The following is a 21,089-nucleotide window of genomic DNA, read 5'->3' on the forward strand; positions in this document are numbered from 1 at the left end:
CCATATTTCCTTTTCTCTCTGTTAGAACAACTTCATCTTTCTTCTCTTAGTCAAGAAAAAACAACATTTCCTTCTCTCTCTGTTAGAACAACTTCATCTTTTTTCTATCTGCCAAGAAAAAAAAACTACATTTTCTTCTCTCTCTGTCAGAACAATTTCATCTTTCTTCTATCTGTCAAGAAAACATATTTTCTTCTCTCTCTGTCAGAATAATTTCATCTTTCTTCTATCTGTCAAGAAAAAAAAACCACATTTCCTTCTCTCTCTGTTAGAACAACTTCATCTTTCTTCTCTCAGTCAAGAAAAAACAACATTTCCTTCTCTCTCTGTTAGAACAACTTCATCTTTGTTCTATCTGCCAAGAAAAAAAAACCACATTTTCTTCTCTCTCTGTCAAAACAATTTCATCTTTCTTCTATCTGTCAAGAAAAAAAAACCACATTTCCTTCTCTCTCTGTTAGAACAACTTCATCTTTCTTCTCTCAGTCAAGAAAAAACCATATTTCCTTCTCTCTCTGTTAGAACAACTTCATCTTTCTTCTCTCAGTCAAGAAAAAACAACATTTCCTTTTCTCTCTGTTAGAACAACTTCATCTTTCTTCTATCTGCCAAGAAAAAACCACATGTTCTTCTCTCTCTCTGTCAGAACAATTTCATCTTTCTTCTATCTGTCAAGAAAAAAAAAACCACATTTCCTTCTCTCTCTGTTAGAAAAACTTCATCTTTCTTCTCTCAGTCAAGAAAAAACCATATTTCCTTCTCTCTCTGTTAGAACAACTTCATCTTTCTTCTCTCAGTCAAGAAAAAACAACATTTCCTTTTCTCTCTGTTAGAACAACTTCATCTTTCGTCTCTCAGTCAAGAAAAAAAACATTTCCTTCTCTCTCTGTCAGAACAACTTCATGTTTCTTTTATCTGTCAAGAAAAAAACCATATTTCCTTTTCGCTCTGTCAGAACAACTTTATCTTTCTTCTCTCAGTCAAGAAAAAACCATATTTCCTTTTCGCTCTGTCAGAACAACTTTATCTTTCTTCTCTCAGTCAAGAAAAAACCATATTTCCTTTTCGCTCTGTCAGAACAACTTTATCTTTCTTCTCTCAGTCAAGAAAAAACCATATTTCCTTTTCGCTCTGTCAGAACAACTTTATCTTTCTTCTCTCAGTCAAGAAAAAACCATATTTCCTTTTCGCTCTGTCAGAACAACTTTATCTTTCTTCTCTCAGTCAAGAAAAAACCATATTTCCTTTTCGCTCTGTCAGAACAACTTTATCTTTCTTCTCTCAGTCAAGAAAAAACCATATTTCCTTTTCGCTCTGTTAGAACAACTTCATCTTTCTTCTCTCAGTCGAAAAAGCCACATTTCCTTTTCTCTCTCTCTCTCCATCACAGGCTTCTTATGGGAAGAAGTGAAAGAGATAGTGCGGAATGGTTTCAGCAAATACATGAGGAACATGTGGAACATAATGGACATCATGCGGGACTCGCTCTACGTCATGACCATGATGCTCAGGCTACTGGCTTACATCCAGCAGAATCAGGAGATCGCAAGAAACCCACAAGTGAGGATGTTTCTCTTCTTTTTTAAAGGGATTATGGGCTGGGTGTTCTAGAATTATCCCTGTATTTGAAATTTACATTTATGGGTTTTTTTTAGAGATTATGGGCTGGGTGTTCTAGAATCATCCCTGCATTTGAAATTTGCAATTATTGGTGTTTTAGAGATTATGGGCTGGGTGTTCTAGAATTATCCCTGCATTTGAAATTTGCAATTATTGGTTTTTTTTAGAGATTATGGGCTGGGTGTTCTAGAATTATCCCTGCATTTGAAATTTGCAATTATTGGTTTTTTTTTAGAGATTATGGGCTGGGTGTTCTAGAATTATCCCTGCATTTGAAATTTGCAATTATTGGTTTTTTTTTTTTAGAGATTATGGGCTGGGTGTTCTAGAATTATCCCTGCATTTGAAATTTGCAATTATTGGTTTTTTTTTAGAGATTATGGGCTGGGTGTTCTAGAATTATCCCTGCATTTGAAATTTGCAATTATTGGTTTTTTTTTTTTAGAGATTATGGGCTGGGTGTTCTAGAATTATCCCTGCATTTGAAATTTGCAATTATTGGTTTTTTTTAGAGATTATGGGCTGGGTGTTCTAGAATTATCCCTGCATTTGAAATTTGCAATTATTGGTGTTTTAGAGATTATGGGCTGGGTGTTCTAGAATTATCCCTGCATTTGAAATTTGCAATTATTGGTGTTTTAGAGATTATGGGCTGGGTGTTCTAGAATTATCCCTGCATTTGAAATTTGCAATTATTGGTGTTTTAGAGATTATGGGCTGGGTGTTCTAGAATTATCCCTGCATTTGAAATTTGCAATTATTGTTTTTTTTTAGAGATTATGGGCTGGGTGTTCTAGAATTATCCCTGCATTTGAAATTTGCAATTATTGGTGTTTTAGAGATTATGGGCTGGGTGTTCTAGAATCATCCCTGCATTTGAAATTTGCAATTATTGTTTTTTTTTAGAGATTATGGGCTGGGTGTTCTAGAACTATCCCTGCATTTGAAATTTGCAATTATTGTTTTTTTTTAGAGATTATGGGCTGGGTGTTCTAGAATTATCCCTGCATTTGAAATTTGCAATTATTGTTTTTTTTTTAGAGATTATGGGCTGGGTGTTCTAGAACTATCCCTGCATTTGAAATTTGCAATTATTGTTTTTTTTTAGAGATTATGGGCTGGGTGTTCTAGAATTATCCCTGCATTTGAAATTTGCAATTATTGTTTTTTTTTAGAGATTATGGGCTGGGTGTTCTAGAATTATCCCTGCATTTGAAATTTGCAATTATTGGTGTTTTAGAGATTATGGGCTGGGTGTTCTAGAATTATCCCTGCATTTGAAATTTGCAATTATTGGTTTTTTTTAGAGATTATGGGCTGGGTGTTCTAGAATTATCCCTGCATTTGAAATTTGCAATTATTGGTTTTTTTTTAGAGATTATGGGCTGGGTGTTCTAGAATTATCCCTGCATTTGAAATTTGCAATTATTGTTTTTTTTTAGAGATTATGGGCTGGGTGTTCTAGAACTATCCCTGCATTTGAAATTTGCAATTATTGTTTTTTTTTAGAGATTATGGGCTGGGTGTTCTAGAATTATCCCTGCATTTGAAATTTGCAATTATTGTTTTTTTTTTAGAGATTATGGGCTGGGTGTTCTAGAATTATCCCTGCATTTGAAATTTGCAATTATTGGTGTTTTAGAGATTATGGGCTGGGTGTTCTAGAATCATCCCTGCATTTGAAATTTGCAATTATTGGTGTTTTAGAGATTATGGGCTGGGTGTTCTAGAATTATCCCTGCATTTGAAATTTGCAATTATTGTTTTTTTTTAGAGATTATGGGCTGGGTGTTCTAGAATTATCCCTGCATTTGAAATTTGCAATTATTGGTGTTTTAGAGATTATGGGCTGGGTGTTCTAGAATCATCCCTGCATTTGAAATTTGCAATTATTGGTGTTTTAGAGATTATGGGCTGGGTGTTCTAGAATTATCCCTGCATTTGAAATTTGCAATTATTGTTTTTTTTTAGAGATTATGGGCTGGGTGTTCTAGAATTATCCCTGCATTTGAAATTTGCAATTATTGGTTTTTTTTTAGAGATTATGGGCTGGGTGTTCTAGAATTATCCCTGCATTTGAAATTTGCAATTATTGTTTTTTTTTAGAGATTATGGGCTGGGTGTTCTAGAATTATCCCTGCATTTGAAATTTGCAATTATTGGTTTTTTTTTAGAGATTATGGGCTGGGTGTTCTAGAATTATCCCTGCATTTGAAATTTGCAATTATTGTTTTTTTTTTAGAGATTATGGGCTGGGTGTTCTAGAATTATCCCTGCATTTGAAATTTGCAATTATTGGTTTTTTTTAGAGATTATGGGGCTGGGTGTTCTAGAATTATCCCTGCATTTGAAATTTGCAATTATTGGTTTTTTTTTTAGAGATTATGGGCTGGGTGTTCTAGAATTATCCCTGCATTTGAAATTTGCAATTATTGTTTTTTTTTAGAGATTATGGGCTGGGTGTTCTAGAACTATCCCTGCATTTGAAATTTGCAATTATTGTTTTTTTTTAGAGATTATGGGCTGGGTGTTCTAGAATTATCCCTGCATTTGAAATTTGCAATTATTGTTTTTTTTTAGAGATTATGGGCTGGGTGTTCTAGAATTATCCCTGCATTTGAAATTTGCAATTATTGGTGTTTTAGAGATTATGGGCTGGGTGTTCTAGAATCATCCCTGCATTTGAAATTTGCAATTATTGGTGTTTTAGAGATTATGGGCTGGGTGTTCTAGAATTATCCCTGCATTTGAAATTTGCAATTATTGTTTTTTTTTAGAGATTATGGGCTGGGTGTTCTAGAATTATCCCTGCATTTGAAATTTGCAATTATTGGTGTTTTAGAGATTATGGGCTGGGTGTTCTAGAATCATCCCTGCATTTGAAATTTGCAATTATTGGTGTTTTAGAGATTATGGGCTGGGGTGTTCTAGAATTATCCCTGCATTTGAAATTTGCAATTATTGTTTTTTTTTTAGAGATTATGGGCTGGGTGTTCTAGAATTATCCCTGCATTTGAAATTTGCAATTATTGGTTTTTTTTTAGAGATTATGGGCTGGGTGTTCTAGAATTATCCCTGCATTTGAAATTTGCAATTATTGTTTTTTTTTAGAGATTATGGGCTGGGTGTTCTAGAACTATCCCTGCATTTGAAATTTGCAATTATTGTTTTTTTTTAGAGATTATGGGCTGGGTGTTCTAGAATTATCCCTGCATTTGAAATTTGCAATTATTGTTTTTTTTTTAGAGATTATGGGCTGGGTGTTCTAGAATTATCCCTGCATTTGAAATTTGCAATTATTGTTTTTTTTTAGAGATTATGGGCTGGGTGTTCTAGAACTATCCCTGCATTTGAAATTTGCAATTATTGTTTTTTTTTAGAGATTATGGGCTGGGTGTTCTAGAATTATCCCCTGCATTTGAAATTTGCAATTATTGGTTTTTTTTTAGAGATTATGGGCTGGGTGTTCTAAAAATATCCCTGCATTTGAAATTTTAGATAATTGGTTTTAACCCCCAATTAATATTTTTGGATTGGGAGGGTGGCTGGTTGTTCTAGAAAGATCCCTGCATTTGAAATTTTAAATAATTGGTTTTAGCTGTTAATATCTTTCCTGATGGAGGACAATAACTGCATTTCAAAATTTTGTCCCTAAGAAATAAAAAAAAGAAACTTCTAGAATTATCCCTGCATCTGAAATTTTGAATAATTGATTTTATAACCACTTCATTATTATTATTATTATTATTATTATTATTATTATTATTATTATTATTATTATTATTATTATTATTATTATTGTTATTATTATTTTTAGATGGAGGCCACTAACTGCATTTCAAAATTTTCTCCCTAAAAAAAAAAAAAAAAACTTCTAGAAATACTGGGATTTTAAATTTTGAATAATTGCTTTTAACCCCTCATGATTATTTTTTTTTTCATAGAGGCCACTAAATGGATTTAAAAATTTTCTCCCCAAGAAATGATAAAAATTTGAAATATCAATTTTTTTAGTTGGATAGCTGCAATATTAATTATTATTATTATTATTATTATTATTATTATTATTATTATTATTATTATTATTATTATTATTATTATTATTATTATTATTATTATCGTTATTGTTATTACTAATATTATTAATATTATCATTATTATTATTATTATTATTATTATTATTATTATTATTATTATTATTAGCATCACTTAGCAAATGTAACACCTTTCTCATCCTATCCCCCTCCTCCCCCAGACCGCGTTCATTCCCCGCGAAGAGTGGAACACGTTCGATCCCCAGCTGATCTCCGAAGGTCTGTTCGCTGCCGCCAACATCCTGTCTGCCCTGAAACTAGTCCACATCTTCAGCATCAACCCATATCTCGGACCCTTGCAGATCTCCTTGGGTCGTATGGTGATCGATATCGTTAAGTTCTTCTTCATTTACACTCTCGTGCTCTTCGCCTTTGCCTGCGGTAAAAATTCTCTTCTCTTTGGTTGTCTTTGCGAGATTCTAGTTTTTCGTTGGCGTTGATATTTTATTTATATATTTACTTATGTTGAATGGTTCTCATTATATAAATATATATATATATATATATATATATGAATATATATATATAGCCTATATATATATATATATATATATATGTATATATATATATATATATATATAAATATATATATTAATATATATATGTATATATAAATATTGATATATATATGTATATATATGTATGTATGTTTATATACATATATATATATATATATATATAGGTGTGTATATATATATATATATATATTTATATATATAGTGTATATATATATATATATATACATACATACATATACACAACTATATATATATATATATATATACATATATGAGAACCATTCATCTGCTATCTAACGCCATCAAATGTAAAACCAAAATTAACAAAAAACATAAACATAAAAAACTTCATTCTCAAAATTCAAGTATGAAACATGCAAACTGAAATAAATACTCAAAAAACCACATACGAAAGATATAAACTGGAACAAATGCTCCAAAAAACCGCATTAATTCAAATGCTGTTTCTCCTCCCCATCCCATCTATCTAAAAGATACAAAGAGGCCAAAAGACGCGGCACTACAATATTAATCTCTGAGTTAAAAAGGGAAACTTATCTTTATTCTTTCGAATCTCTAAGTTAAAAAGAAATACTCATCTTTATTTCTTCTCTTCAAGGTCTAACCCAACTTCTCTGGTACTACAACGACTTGGAGAAGCAGAAGTGTTACTCTCTGCCCGGAGGCGAAGCTGATTGGTCTAAACAGGGCGATGCTTGCATGAAGTGGCGTCGCTTCCACAAGTGAGTATTCTGCAGTTTAAAGGTTTAAAGTCGGCTCATAAATGACAGAGGCAAGGGACAGTGACCTTGTCCAAGCCCCTTCCCCATCTATGCTAGGACCAGAGAGGGCCAGGCAATGGCTACTAATGACTCAGTAGGTAGAAGTATAGGCTCCCCCAAACCCTCCATCCTTTGCTCACAAGAATAGTGAGGTTTAAAGGTTTAAAGGCAACTCATGAATGGCAGAGGCAAGGGATAGTGACATTGCACAAGCCCCATCCCTATCCATGCTAGGACCAGGGAGGGCTAGGCAATAGCTACTAATGACTCAGCAGGTAGACCTATAGGCTCCCCCAAACCCTCCATCCTTTGCTCACAAGGATGGTGAGGTTGCAGACGCTACAAGAAAATTTCCATAACTGTTACTTCTCGGTAAAGGGAAGGCTTATTTGATAATTCTTTCCAGGATGTAGTTGCTAAGCCTATGCATTTTATCATTATTGTAAAGAGCTTTTGCCGTATCCTCCTTAACTACAGAACTCAAGATCCATAAAATTTCTTATATACTGTATAATTAACTATAAAACTCACTAAATTCTTTAACTACACTTAAAAATTTATCAAAAAGAAGGGGCAAATACCTGGCAACATTAATCCAGGATTTTTACCTTTTTAAAAACGGATATATTGACGTAAAGGAGTGATATTACGGTCACCAGCCCGTAAAATATAATAACAAAGTATGGTAGAATTACGGAAAATTCCCCATTTAAATTACGATTTTTTTTAACAGTATATATTAAAATTTATCTTTAATATATCAATGCAAAACTTGCCTTAAAGATCCACTGGAACCGAACTTTAACATCATAATGTTACGCACCAAAAACTCTCAAAAGTCATTTTCAAAACTTGTTATACTCAAAATATATTGGATCGTGACAGTTAATATTAATCGGAAAGTTCAATTAACCATTTTAATATGATAATTGATGTGATAAGATTAGCTAAAAATATTTTTTAGATTTCAGCTGTGTGTGTTTTTAATGCATCCTTACTTCTACCATCATCATTAAGAGTGTTCTTTTGTTTCTAAAACCATTTTTATTCATTCATCATCTCTCTCTCTCTCTCTCTCTCTCTCTCTCTCTCTCTCTCCTTCATCATTACGAGTGTTCATTTTTCTAACTCCCTTTTTGTGCATTTATCTACTTAACACTCAACCTCTCTCTCTCTCTCTCTCTCTCTCTCTCTCTCTCTCTCTCTCTATCTCTCTCTCTCTCTCTCTCTCCGCTTTTCAATCTAATGGGCGGTATTCATAAAGAAAAGGATATGCTTATACTTGCAAAATATGAAGGAAATCCTTCTACTTGTATTCATAAACATTTCAAGCAAAAGCTTCTACTTTTAGAGCAAAAGCATATCCTTATAATCACATAAAAGTAAATGGTTATACATAAAGAAGACCCTTTACTTCATATAAAGAGCATATGCTTCGAAAAAGCTGAGTCTGGTCAGTAGCAGACGGCAGTTCGAAGAGAAGGTTGTTCTGTCCGATTCTCAGCACGATGGCAGATTTTGTGGATGTGAGGCATGTTAAACAATACATGCCCCGTTTACCCACACTTGATCGTGATTTCAAGATGTTATTCCGTTTTGAAGAACGAAATGTACAGTGGCTTGCCGACAGATATCTTGTCCACACCTGGATTCTCGATGAAATATAAAGGTTAAGCCATAACTTGGTGATATGCATTTTACATTTGCTTTTGCATGTATAAACAGTTGGGAGAATACGTTGGCTGCTGTATTTAGGGATGTATGTATGTAAAAACAGTATATATGTATGTATGTATGTATATATGTATGTATGTATATGTATGTATATATATATATATATATATATAAATATATATATATATATATATATATGTGTGTGTGTGTGTGTGTGTGTGTACAGTACATGCAAATATACTGTATTCATATAATATATAAATATAGTTTATATATATATTATAAATATGTATATGTATGTATATATATACATAATTTATATATATATATATATATATATATATATGTATATGTATGTATATATTATACATATGTATATGTATGTATATATTATACATATGTATATGTATGTATATATGTCTGTGTGTATATATATGCATATATATACATCGTTTAAATATACATATATACACAGAATATTCATATACTGCATATGCTTATATACATGCATGTATATACACATGTATAAACCATATATATATATATATATATATATATCGATTCGTACCAGAAATAGATTGTTCTAAATCCCAAACCTGAAATGATTTAGCTGAAATCAACTATTTCAATTCGGTTTGCTTTAAACCTCAATTACCCTTCGCCCTTCGTCCGGGTATCTTAAAGTTTCCTTCAAACAGCAAAGTTGTGCGTTTAGCGTCTTCAAAACTTTTCAACTCAAATCCATAAATCAAATCACGTAGTTTATTATTATTATTATTATTATTATTATTATTATTATTATTATTATTATTATTATTATTATTATTATTATTATTATTATTATCATTATTATTATTATTTCATTATTATTATTATTATTATTATTATTATTGTTGTTGTTGTTGTTATAAAACAAGAATGGAATTTTTCGCGAGTCCTAAAAGAATTCGGAAGAAAATCTTCTCGGATTCCTAATAGCTTCAGAAGAAATAGCCATAGACTTAGCATGGAATTCTGAATGCCTCCAGAACGGAATCTCTGAACGGTATTGGAAAAAAACTTTCCCTGATTTCCAAATGGCTTCAGAAAAAAAATAGCCATTGACTTAGCATGGAATTCTGAATGCCTCCAGAACAGAATCTCAGAACGGTTTCGGAAGAAAACTTTTCCGAATTTCCAAAAGTCTTCAAAGGACATAGCCGTATACTTAACATGGATTTTTGAATGACTCCAGAACTGAAATTTCCAGGAGCAGTCCTGAACAACTCCTCCCCGAGCTTCAAATGACTTCTGAAGACCTGATCTTCATTTTTTCAAACGTTGCCTGCAACACCTCACATGATCTGTATGTAGCTGGCGAAATCTAACCAAGGAATTGCGCGTCAATAGGAGTAAGAGGAAATTAGTTGATGACTGGGAGAAGGATTTCACTTAACTCACAGAGATCGCGTTCTGGCGGAATGGGAAGCTGCAGGTAAGAATTATGTGTTACGCCATCGGAACACCATCAACTACAGATGGTTTTGGTTGCTGCCGAAGTTGCCAATCGTTCGTTTTATATCGCCTGACCTATAGAAAGACACGGGATCTTCCGTTGGCAGCTGAGCTTTAAAGATCATAATGTATGCGCCTTGAAGGATCCTTTGCTTGGGCTTTTGCGACGATGTCTTATTAAAGGAAACTCTTGGAAAAAGTACGAGGCTTTGTATCTGTGCAAAAACGGATTGCAGGGAAAGGATGGAAGCAGAATGGTTCAACTGAATGGTGAGTGACGTGTAATTCTTCAACAGGATTGTCCCAAAATTCGTCATTGAAGTAAGGACATATCCAGACGACATTGATAAATATATCATGTTGCTTGTCATTTACTTTGGTATAAGAGTGTATGCGGAGAAATCGATAGTATTCATCTCTTTACTTATTGCCCAGATAGGTAAAGAATAAAAGCCCTCGATTTCCGTGAGGAATCTGACGAAGTGAGGACTCGCGGCACTGAAATCTCTTTTGAAATCTAGAAGGACACTGACGAACGAAGGAAAAGAGACAATGAAATCTCGAAAGAAACAGATAATCTAATGAAAGATCTTGAAAACTAGAAGACAGAAGAGAACAGCGAAGAGGAGCCTCTAATGCCAGAGGTAAGACAACTAAAAATAGAGAGTACTAATGCTAGAAGTAAGGCACCTCAAAATATAGATCGAAGACTCTCTAATGCTAAAATTATGGAACCTAGAAATATATGTCAAAGAACTTCCAATGCTAAAAGTGTGGGAGCTAAAGAGAGAGAACAAAGAACTTCTAATTTTAGAGGTGTGGGAGCTATAAAGAGAGGCCAAAGAACTTCTAATGCTTGAGGTAAGGGAGCTGAAAAGAGGTCAAAGAACCTCTAATGCTAGAGGTGTGGGAGCTAAAAAGAGGCCAAAGAACCTCTAATGCTAGAGGTGTGGGAGCTAAAAAGAGGTCAAAGAACTTCTAATGCTAGAGGTGTGGGAGCTAAAAAGAGGTCAAAGAACTTCTAATGCTAGAGGTGTGCGAGCTAAAAAGAGGTCAAAGAACCTCTAATGCTAGAGGTGTGGGAGCTAAAAAGAGGACAAAGAACCTCTAATGCTAGAGGTGTGGGAGCTAAAATGAGGTCAAAGAACTTCTAATGCAAGGGGTGTGGGAGCTAAAAAGCGGTCAAAAAACTTCTAATGCAAGGGTTGTGGGAGCTAAAAAGAGGTCAAAGAACTTCTAATGCAAGGGGTGGTGGAGCTAAAAGGAGTTCAAAGAACCTCTAATGCAAGGGGTGTGGGAGATAAAAAGATGTCAAAGAACTTTTAATGTAAGGGGTGGGAGCTAAAAAGAGGTCAAAGAACTTCTAATGCAAGGTGTGGGAGCTAAAAACAGGTCAAAGAACTTCTAATGCAAGGGATGGGGGAGCTAAAAAGAGGTCAAATCACTTCTAATGCAAGGGGGTGTGGGAGCTAAAAAGAGGTCAATGAACTTCTAATGCAAGGTGTGGGAGCTAAAAAGAGGTCAAAGAACTTCTAATGCAAGGGGTGGGGGAGCTAAAAAGATGTCAAAGAACTTCTAATGCAAGGGTGTGGGGGAACTAAAAGGAGGTCAAAGAACTTCTAATGCAAGGGGTGGGGGAGCTAAAAGGAGGTCAAAGAAAGAACTTCTAATTCAAGGGGTGGGGGAGCTAAAGGGAGGTCAAAGAACTTCTAATGCAAGGTGTGGGAGCTAAAAAGAGGTCAAATCACTTCTAATGCAAGGGGTGTGGGAGCTAAAAAGAGGTCAAAGAACTTCTAATGCAAGGGGTGTGGGAGCTAAAACGAGGTCAAAGAACTCCTAATGCAAGGGGTGGGGGAGCTAAAAAGAGGTCAAATCACTTCTAATGCAAGGGGTGTGGGAGCTAAAAAGAGTTCAAAGAACTTCTAATGCAAGGGGTGTGGGAGCTAAAAAGAGGTCAAAGAACTTCTAATGCAAGGGGTGGGGGAGCTAAAAAGAGGTCAAAGAACTTCTAATGCAAGGGGTGGGGAACTAAAAAAAGGTCAAAGAATTTATGCAAGGGGTGTGGGAGCTGAAAAGAGGTCAAAGAACTTCTAATGCAAGGGGTGGGGGAGCTAAAAAGAGGTCAAAGAACTTCTAATGCAAGGGGTGGGGAAGCTAAAAGGAGGTCAAAGAACTTCTAATGCAAGGGGTGGGAAACTAAAAAGAGGTCAAAGAACTTTTAATGTAAGGGGTGGGGGAGCTAAAAAGAGGTCAAAAAACTTCTAATGCAAGGGGTGGGGGAGCTAAAAAGAGATCAAAGAACTTCTAATGCAAGGGGTGGGGGAGCTAAAAAGAGGTCAAAGAACTTCTAATGCAAGGGATGGGGAAGCTAAAAAAAGGTCAAAGAACTTCTAATGCAAGGGGTGCGGGATCTAAAAAGAGGTCAAAGAACTTCCAATGCAAGGGGTGGAGGAGCTAAAAAGAGGTCAAAGAACTTCCAATACAAGGGGTGGGGGAGCTAAAAAAAGGTCGAAGAACTTCTAATGCAAGGGGTGGGGGAGCTAAAAAGAGGTCAAAGAACTTCTAATGCAAGGGGTGGGGGAGCTAAAAAAAGGTCAAAGAACTGCTAATGCAAGGGGTGGGGGTGTTCTTTCTGATGCGTAAACTTAATTAAATACAAGTAAAAACAGGGCATTAAATACGTATTATAAATACTAAACTTTTTCTTATCTTGACAACACAAATGAAATCTTACTGGTTCCAACAGGTAACTAAGCGCTCCCGAAACACGGGTCAACCTTTTACTTCTGCTTAGAGGATATCCTCGCAAGTAAAAGGTAATCATTATGAATATGGAAAGAAAGATTTGCTTATACTTCTACCTTTTGCTTCAGAGAATTACCTTGTACTTCTACCTTATGCTTACAAGGATATCTCTATCTCTAAGTCACCATCTCTTTTCCTGACTAAAGAATCTTCTCTCTCTCTCTCTCTCTCTCTCTCTCTCTCTCTCTCTCTCTCTCTCTCTCTCTCTCTCTCTCTCTCCCCGCTTATCAGTCTTCTATTCCTTCCCTCTATTTCAATCCTCCTAACCGTGGACTTTTTTTTCTCCCCCTACAGCCTCTTCGAGTCTTCGCAGTCCCTCTTCTGGGCCGGTTTCGGTATGGTGGGTCTCGAGGACTTCGAACTGACAGGCATCCGCGAATACACACGATTCTGGTCCATGCTCATGTTCGGGTCTTACTCCGTCATCAATATCATCGTGTTGCTGAATCTCCTCATCGCTATGATGTCCAGCTCTTACTCATTCATCGTTGTGAGTAATTTGACCTTCTTTGACCTATATATACATATATATATATATATATATATATATATATATATATATATATATATATATATATATATATTGTATATATATATATAAGTATTTAATTTGATACTTTTGCAATTTTATGGGAATATAATCTTTGTTACATGCATCACAGGTAGACTATATATATATTTTTGGAAAGTTTACATACACAGACATAGACACACACACACACACACACACACACATATATATATATATATATATATATATATATATATATATATATATATATATATATATATACTGTATATGTATCTATATATATAAATATAAATATATATATATATATATATATATATATATATATATATATATATATATATATATATATATATATATATATATATACTTTACACACATATCTTCAAAAATACATTCTTTGATTAATTACCATCTCATGAAACAATAACAATAATGATAATCAAAGTAAACTACAAACTTGCAAAACACCTCACTTAAAGAAACCGTGTGACTCAACTTAACAAAGTGTCCTTCAAATCCTTCAGGAACACGCCGACACCGAATGGAAGTTCGCCCGTACCAAGCTGTGGATGTCCTACTTCGAGGAAGGAAACACTCTTCCCCCTCCCTTCAACATCTTCCCTACACCGAAGAGCATCATGAGACTATTTGGAAAGTCAACCAGAAAGGAAGAACTGCTCAGAAGGATGTCTACTAGGGTAGGTGTTAGGGAAGAGAGAGAGAGAGAGAGAGAGAGAGAGAGAGAGAGAGAGAGAGAGAGAGAGAGTCACAAGGATTTTGGATGTCTCAAAGAGTTTTTAGTCCATCCGCGGAGACTCCATTTGCTCTAGGGTAGAGGGAATTAGTTTAAACGATTAGACTTTAGAGAGAGAGAGAGAGAGAGAGAGAGAGAGAGAGAGAGAGAGAGAGAGAGAGAGAGAGAGAGAGAGAGAGAGAGAGAGAGAGTCACAAGGATTTTGGATGTCTCAAAGAGTTTTTAGTCCATCCGCGGAGACTCCATTTGCTCTAGGGTAGAGGGAATTAGTTTAAACGATTAGACTTTAGAGAGAGAGAGAGAGAGAGAGAGAGAGAGAGAGAGAGAGAGAGAGAGAGAGAGAGAGAGAGAGAGAGAGAGAGAGAAAAGCGGTCGGCCATAATGCCTACACATGTAATTTTCTGTCTCTTAGAATCCATTTAAATAGTTTCTGCCATTTCTCTCGTTTCACCTTCCATCATCTAACCTGTTTAATTCATTTTTAGACTCATTTGCATACTAACGGACAAGCATTTTTTTTTTACCATTTCTCATATTGGATGGACTTAAGATTCTCCATAAGCAGTTTGCAATTTTATATAAAGTATTTCCTTATGGTCCATATTCCTTGGCTAAAATTTCACACAAACCCTTTCAAAATCCTTATACGAAATATAAGTTTAGCCTGGGTATTTTTATAAATTGCATACAAAAACATTGTTTATATAAAACATTCCCATTTTAACTTACTCAACCCTTCTCATAAACTAAAACAAATAGTCCTTTTTTTTCAAAACATTTTCAATTTTCCTTCTAGACTCAAACCAGACGCCGCAAGGCTCGCGATTACCGTTACTTGGGCGTCATGCGAGCCCTCATCTGGCGATACGTCTGCGCCCTCCAGCGACGCAACGAGGAAAGACCCGTCAACGAGGATGACATCAGCGAAGTCAAGGGTGACATCTCGTCTCTCAGGTTCGAACTGATTGATCTCTTTGATGCCAACGGCATGGACGTTACAATGTGCGCTAAGAAGAGCAGAGGTAAGTAACATGTTATTTTCAATTATCATGGTTTTTTTTTTCAGATTTTTCAAAAACCAATTGATTTAAGTTTAGGATTGAAGGAAGTTAAAGTTTTATCTTATGTGATTTTTCTTATTTAAGAGTCTTTTATCATTATGATATTCATTTTGAAATAGGCCTACTAGGTAGCCTACCAATACCTAAATTTGTCTTAATTATATTGCTAATTGTTGAAGATTTTATTCGTTTGTTAATTTTTTATTATTAATGTATTTGTTCTTAGTATATATATATATATATATATATATATATATATATATATATATATATATATATATATATATATATATATATATATATATACAGAAGTTCTTTCTATTTTGGAGGAGATTCCATGTCAAGTAAGAGAAAAGCCTTTTAAAGTTTGCTCCTCTGAACGTTTGTACTTTGCACGCCAGAATAATCTGCCTCTAACAAGTACCTCCTTGCTCTTTTCTCCTAAAACAGCTGCTTTGGGTCGCAAGATGCGCGTGTGGGAGAGACGTCTGATGCGTGACTTCCACGTGTCACCTGCCATGGGTTCAGAATCCACTCTGAAGGCGCAGGATAAGCAAGAGGGCGAAGATGAGAGCGCTACCAGCAAGTTCCGCCGCGTAGCCAAGTTAGCTGCCAGTTCCAAACCAGCCAGTCTGGCCACCATCGTCTCTTCTACCAAATTGTGCTCGTCAGTATTGCAGCGGTTTCTTTTATCAATCGTGTTTTAATATATTTTCCTCCGTTTTCCATAAAAAAAAAAACATTGGGAAGGGTTTTGCTTGACATACTTATTTTGTTTCCATCTCATATATAAATTCTGTCAACTTATTTGAGAGAGGCCTACTTAGCATGTTGGTGAAAATCCAAAAGTTTACCAGATTTTTCAAGTAAGGAATAACATAACACAAGTAATGTCCCATAATTTTCCCAAGTATTAATCTGTGGTAAATATAAAAGAACATGAACCGGTTGATTGCAGATGCATTAGGTTGCTATTTTCAACTCACTGAAAGATCAAATAAAGGGCAGGGTGAGGTGTAGGCTAGAGGTTTTAGTAAAATTTATTTAAAGGGTTAATTAGTTAGGAAAGTGGGAAAAAAGAATGGAGTAGGCCCAGTGATCCTTTGGATTTTACCTATGTATTAACCATATGGTAGTGTTAAATAACCTTCTGGACAAGTACTTGAAGTTACTTTAGTTTAGATGCTACTTCTGTTGGCAAACAGTCTGCTTCTTATTTTTCTAACATATCAAATTGCATCATCTTTTACCTATTAACGTTGGTTTAAATATCCCAAAGAAAATACGACTGTTATCCAATATATCTATACTTCTTACCTATTTTCTCCAACATTACTAAAACAGAGGTCCATATCTTTTTGAACAGATCTCAGATCGGATCCGGTGACTCAGAAACCCTGGGTAACCTCCAAGCTGCCATGGAGAAGGCTCGCAGGAAGATGGAGGAAGGGACTCCTGACGGATCTCCCGGTTCTTCAAGAGGATGTTCTCCTTTCCCTGACCTCTACACTGGTCCCCATCTTTTGGATGCCATCAAGAATCTTGACCTGAGCCCACACGCTTCACCTGCAGAAACTCCACAGCCTGGATCAAAACCATGGTCACCACCTAGCCAGAAGGATGGTGTGTGTTTTTTAGTTCTTGCTTTGGTGAATGGGTTCAGAACTCAGATGTTACATGTGATTTTTTTCTTTTAGATTCTCACTTCTCATAGTTTCTCATCTTATTTTACAATTGTGGGTATTTTTTTATGTACAACATAGTACATAAAATTTACTTTTTTTCTTTATTTTTACACACGCAAAGGCTAAACATAAAAGCCAAGAAAATAATACTTCTAGAGTAACAGTATTTTTTCAGAAGCACAGAAATGCTGCATGTAAACTTAAAAGTATGTCTAAAGTATGGTGAATTATTTTGTTTTATAAAACTTGTCTTTGATGAGACCAAATAGTGCTGATAGCCCTCTTTATTTATCGAATACAACTGCAAAAAAATAAACTTATAATTGTTTCTCTTTCATTTTCAGGACAAGCTAAGGACTTGACAAAGTTAACAGTACCTGGACGCCGTACACCAACAACTCTTAAGAAGCGCGAAAATTCACCTGCCGATATCTCCTTGGATGTACCAGCTAACATCTTCTCCAAGGAATCCATGAAGAAACTTGGTGAACTGAAGAAATCTGAAGGCAGTAAACCTGCAGAAACTTCTGAGCAAAAGAAAGGTGAAAGTAATAACAAAACATCCCAAGCACCGAAACCTACCGGACCTAAACCACCTGTCACAATAACAACAGTTTCAGAAAAAGCTGTTCCACAAGCAAAGAAAGATGATGCTAAAACCCAGAAGGAAAGTCAGCCCCCTGCTGAAGCCCAATGTGGAATCAAGCCCAGTCAAGTAAAATCATCTGGCTTCATCCCGGTAGATGCTAAACCTGTCAAGGAAGACATTGCTCGTCCCCCACCAGCAAAGCTGGCTAACATTGGACGTTTGCCAAGTAAGGACGCCCTAAAAGGCCCTGAACCTGGAAAGATTCTCCCTCCACCAGCATCACGTAAACCAGCACCAAGAGTCCAGCAGATCCAGAGCCAGAATTTCACCGGATCTGACGATCTTGAGACAATGGATTTCGTAAGGCGACCAACCAAACCACTTATAAAGCAGGATTCTAAGGATGACAAGCGCACTCCTGTCAATCCAGTTATTGCTGTGATACCATCTACACCTGCTCCTCCAGAAACGCCTGTCCAAAAATCACCTTCCCATGTTAACAGGATTGTCCCAGTTGCAAAAATTGAAAAATCACCTCCTCCAACACCCATACCAGTAGCAAAACCTGAGGCACCAGCACCAGTACCAGCACCAGCACCAGCAGTAAAACCTGCTGTTCCTAAACCAGAAGAAAAGTCTGCAGCTCCCAAGCCAGCAGAGAAAACTGAAGCCCCCAAACCATCAGGAAAGTCTGAAGCCCCTAAACTACCAGGGAAGTCTGAGGCCCCTAAGCCTTCAGAAAAACAAGCAGCGCCTCAGATCCCTGCTGCTAGTCCAGAGCAAAAGCCCGCTACTCCTCCAGCAGCAACATTCCAGGCTAATGCTGGAGGAGATCAGGATGAACCGCTGATTATGCCAACCAAACCAAAGCCAGGGAATTGGTTGTAGATTGCTAACTTGATTTAGCAAATATAACTGTATATTCAATACTGTATGATAGTTCATGATGTGGTAAAGGTTGCCTATTGTTTAGTATGTTGATGAAAATAATTTCCTTTACGATTTGAAACTACTAAACTTTAAGTGTACATTTCTTTTCTAAAATCTTCAGTGAAATAATGTACAATGTACTAAGGAAGATATGCAGCAATAACGTGACCTTTATCTCTTGTAAACTTGTCATTTTACTTAAATGACACTTGTGATATTAAGAACGAAATGTATGCTGGATTTAATTACATAGGCTTTAATATACAGTATTCCTTTGCTTTGCTACACCATTGCATATTAATCTGTTGATACGCCTTTTTTATTCATTATTATCCATTCATAGTGTTGAGCTATTTTACAGTTGTGCTTAAGGACTTTTAGCCAGACAATTTTCTTGTGTTTATGTCAGAATACTGCTCCAATGAAAATTAATAGATTTTTCTTTTTTTCTGTAAACTTATAGCAGAGTTCTAGTAATCCAAAAAAAAAAAATGGGGGAATTTTCTTATTGAATTTTCATAACCTGATGGAAATATCTGCTAACAGTTCTTGTCTGAGGTTGAGATTTTTGTCAGAAAGGAAAACACCTTGAGGAGCATTTCTTTGTCAGATGTTTATGGTAGTTAGTTTGATTCTGCGTCACCTACAGCAGAAGAACACCCAGTTGCCTTTATTGATGAATATCTTTGAAAAACATAATCTATAATGTTTAATATTACAAATACTGCTTTTTTTTAGACAATTAGAAACCAAGCACTGCTTTACTTGTACTCTACCCTAAATAGAAAGCGCAGTACAGCATAAATCCCTAGATTCTAAAGTATTCCAGAAGTGTTTCTACAAGAGACAGTTACCCCAATTGGTGGGAAACTACAGTTGAATTACTCTGTCGACAGTTCTTGATTGGTGTAACTATTCTTGTTATTCTCTTTACCGAAAAAAAAAGTCCTCACATAGGAAATATCAAAAAGGGAATAATGAATACCATGCCAGTGATATCCACCTTGGTGATTTGCTGTAGGCCAGATACCAAGTATTTGCTGGTAATAAAACTACATCATACAGAGATTATGTGAGGTTCAACAAGATTCAGTTCATTAATATTTCTTTTTTTTTCGACTTTACACATTATACCTTATAATTATTATCATTGTTATTATAATGATTATCTTTGTTATTAGTTCGGGGTTTAACAGCCAGTTTTTACAATGCCATCCACGATATACTTCATGCATTGGAAAAACAATGCAGAAGTCCTTGTTTGCGTACTTTGTGCGTGAACAGGGGCTTCTTTTTCATCTTGATAAAAATAAAACAGTTTCAATAACAGTAACAAAACAGTGTTTTTTTCATTCCTATCTTTTTTTTCAGCATGATCAAACCATAACTATTCTAGAAACATGCAAATTCTAATGAAAATTCGCCCACATTTTTTGCTTGATCTCGTAGAGTGAGTACATAATATGCAGTACCAAGTATCTACTTGATATTCATTCATAGGATTAATATGCCAGAATTCTGTCTTGATGCATCGTTTTCTAAGTCTTTTAGAAATGAAAATCTTGGGAAACTTTCAGTCCACCAGTTTTTTATAGGTTTGAAAATTTTCATTTGATTTGATAACATGTATAGAGGGAGTAGAATTTTTCTAGTGATGTAGCTCTGATACATGATTTAGGATGATCAGTGAACATGATTATTATTATTATTATTACTTGCTAAGCAACAACCCTAGTTGGAAAAGTAGGATGCTATAAGCCCAGGGGCTCCAACAGGGAAAGTAGCCCAGTGAGGAACGGAAAGAAGGAAAAATAAAATATTTTAAGAAAAGTAACAACATTAAAATAAATATCTTTCATAGAAACTATAAATACTTTAACAAAACAAGAGGAGGAGAAATTAGATAGAATAGTGTACCCTCAAGCAGGAGAGGATCTAAAGCGGTGGTTCCCAGCCTGGGGGAAATTTCCCCCTGGGGGGAAATTTGAACCTTCCAGGGGGGAAATAATTACACTACCTACTAACTAAAACAAGCGGAAAATGTCCACATAGTATGTGCGGCAATTTGTTGTTAACCATTCAATTGTGATATGATCATATCATTCCTCACTGACATGATATTCAAGGGGAGAATTTGGAGTATCATGCCCATTTCTGAGGCAGGCGAGTGGGAATGAGGGCTGGGCGGGGCATGAAGGGGGAAATCTGTATGGTTGAACTGGGTGCAGGGGGGAAATGACAGAAGAAAAGGTTGGGAACCACTGATCTAAAGTAAAAAATGAGCTGGATTTCGCACAGGATAAAGTTTCTCTTAAAAACCAATGTACACACATTATGAGCAAGAGGGTCAATCAGACCTCTTGGAATATTCTTATGCATTATGGAGAAGCATGATCTACATGAATCAGGGTCACAAGACGTCCATTATTTAACGGGACTATCCCATATTTATGACATTTGTCCCGTAACGACCCTCCCCGGAACACCTTTTGTCATTTTACTTAAATGACACATTTTGCTCAATAGGCTGCGTCACTCAATTTCAAACCAT

The 21,089-nt window shown here is 35.5% G+C and overlaps 1 protein-coding gene across 1 annotated transcript in view; it reads left to right on the plus strand.

Annotated features, from left to right (window-relative positions):
• trpl (transient receptor potential-like) overlaps nt 1-19,876 on the plus strand; it is a 39,021-nt gene extending 19,145 nt beyond the window's left edge. The window contains exons 11-19 of the mRNA XM_068385774.1: nt 1,391-1,560; nt 5,876-6,095; nt 6,852-6,975; nt 13,282-13,477; nt 14,044-14,217; nt 15,070-15,295; nt 15,785-16,001; nt 16,701-16,957; nt 17,364-19,876. Coding sequence (XP_068241875.1) covers nt 1,391-1,560; nt 5,876-6,095; nt 6,852-6,975; nt 13,282-13,477; nt 14,044-14,217; nt 15,070-15,295; nt 15,785-16,001; nt 16,701-16,957; nt 17,364-18,496 — 2,717 coding nt within the window. The 3' untranslated portion in view covers nt 18,497-19,876. The remainder of the gene's footprint in view (nt 1-1,390; nt 1,561-5,875; nt 6,096-6,851; nt 6,976-13,281; nt 13,478-14,043; nt 14,218-15,069; nt 15,296-15,784; nt 16,002-16,700; nt 16,958-17,363) is intronic.
• Nucleotides 19,877-21,089: the final 1,213 nt, after the last annotated feature.

Source organism: Palaemon carinicauda, chromosome 13, assembly GCF_036898095.1.
Source record: "Palaemon carinicauda isolate YSFRI2023 chromosome 13, ASM3689809v2, whole genome shotgun sequence".
In the NCBI taxonomy this organism is placed as follows: domain Eukaryota; kingdom Metazoa; phylum Arthropoda; class Malacostraca; order Decapoda; family Palaemonidae; genus Palaemon; species Palaemon carinicauda.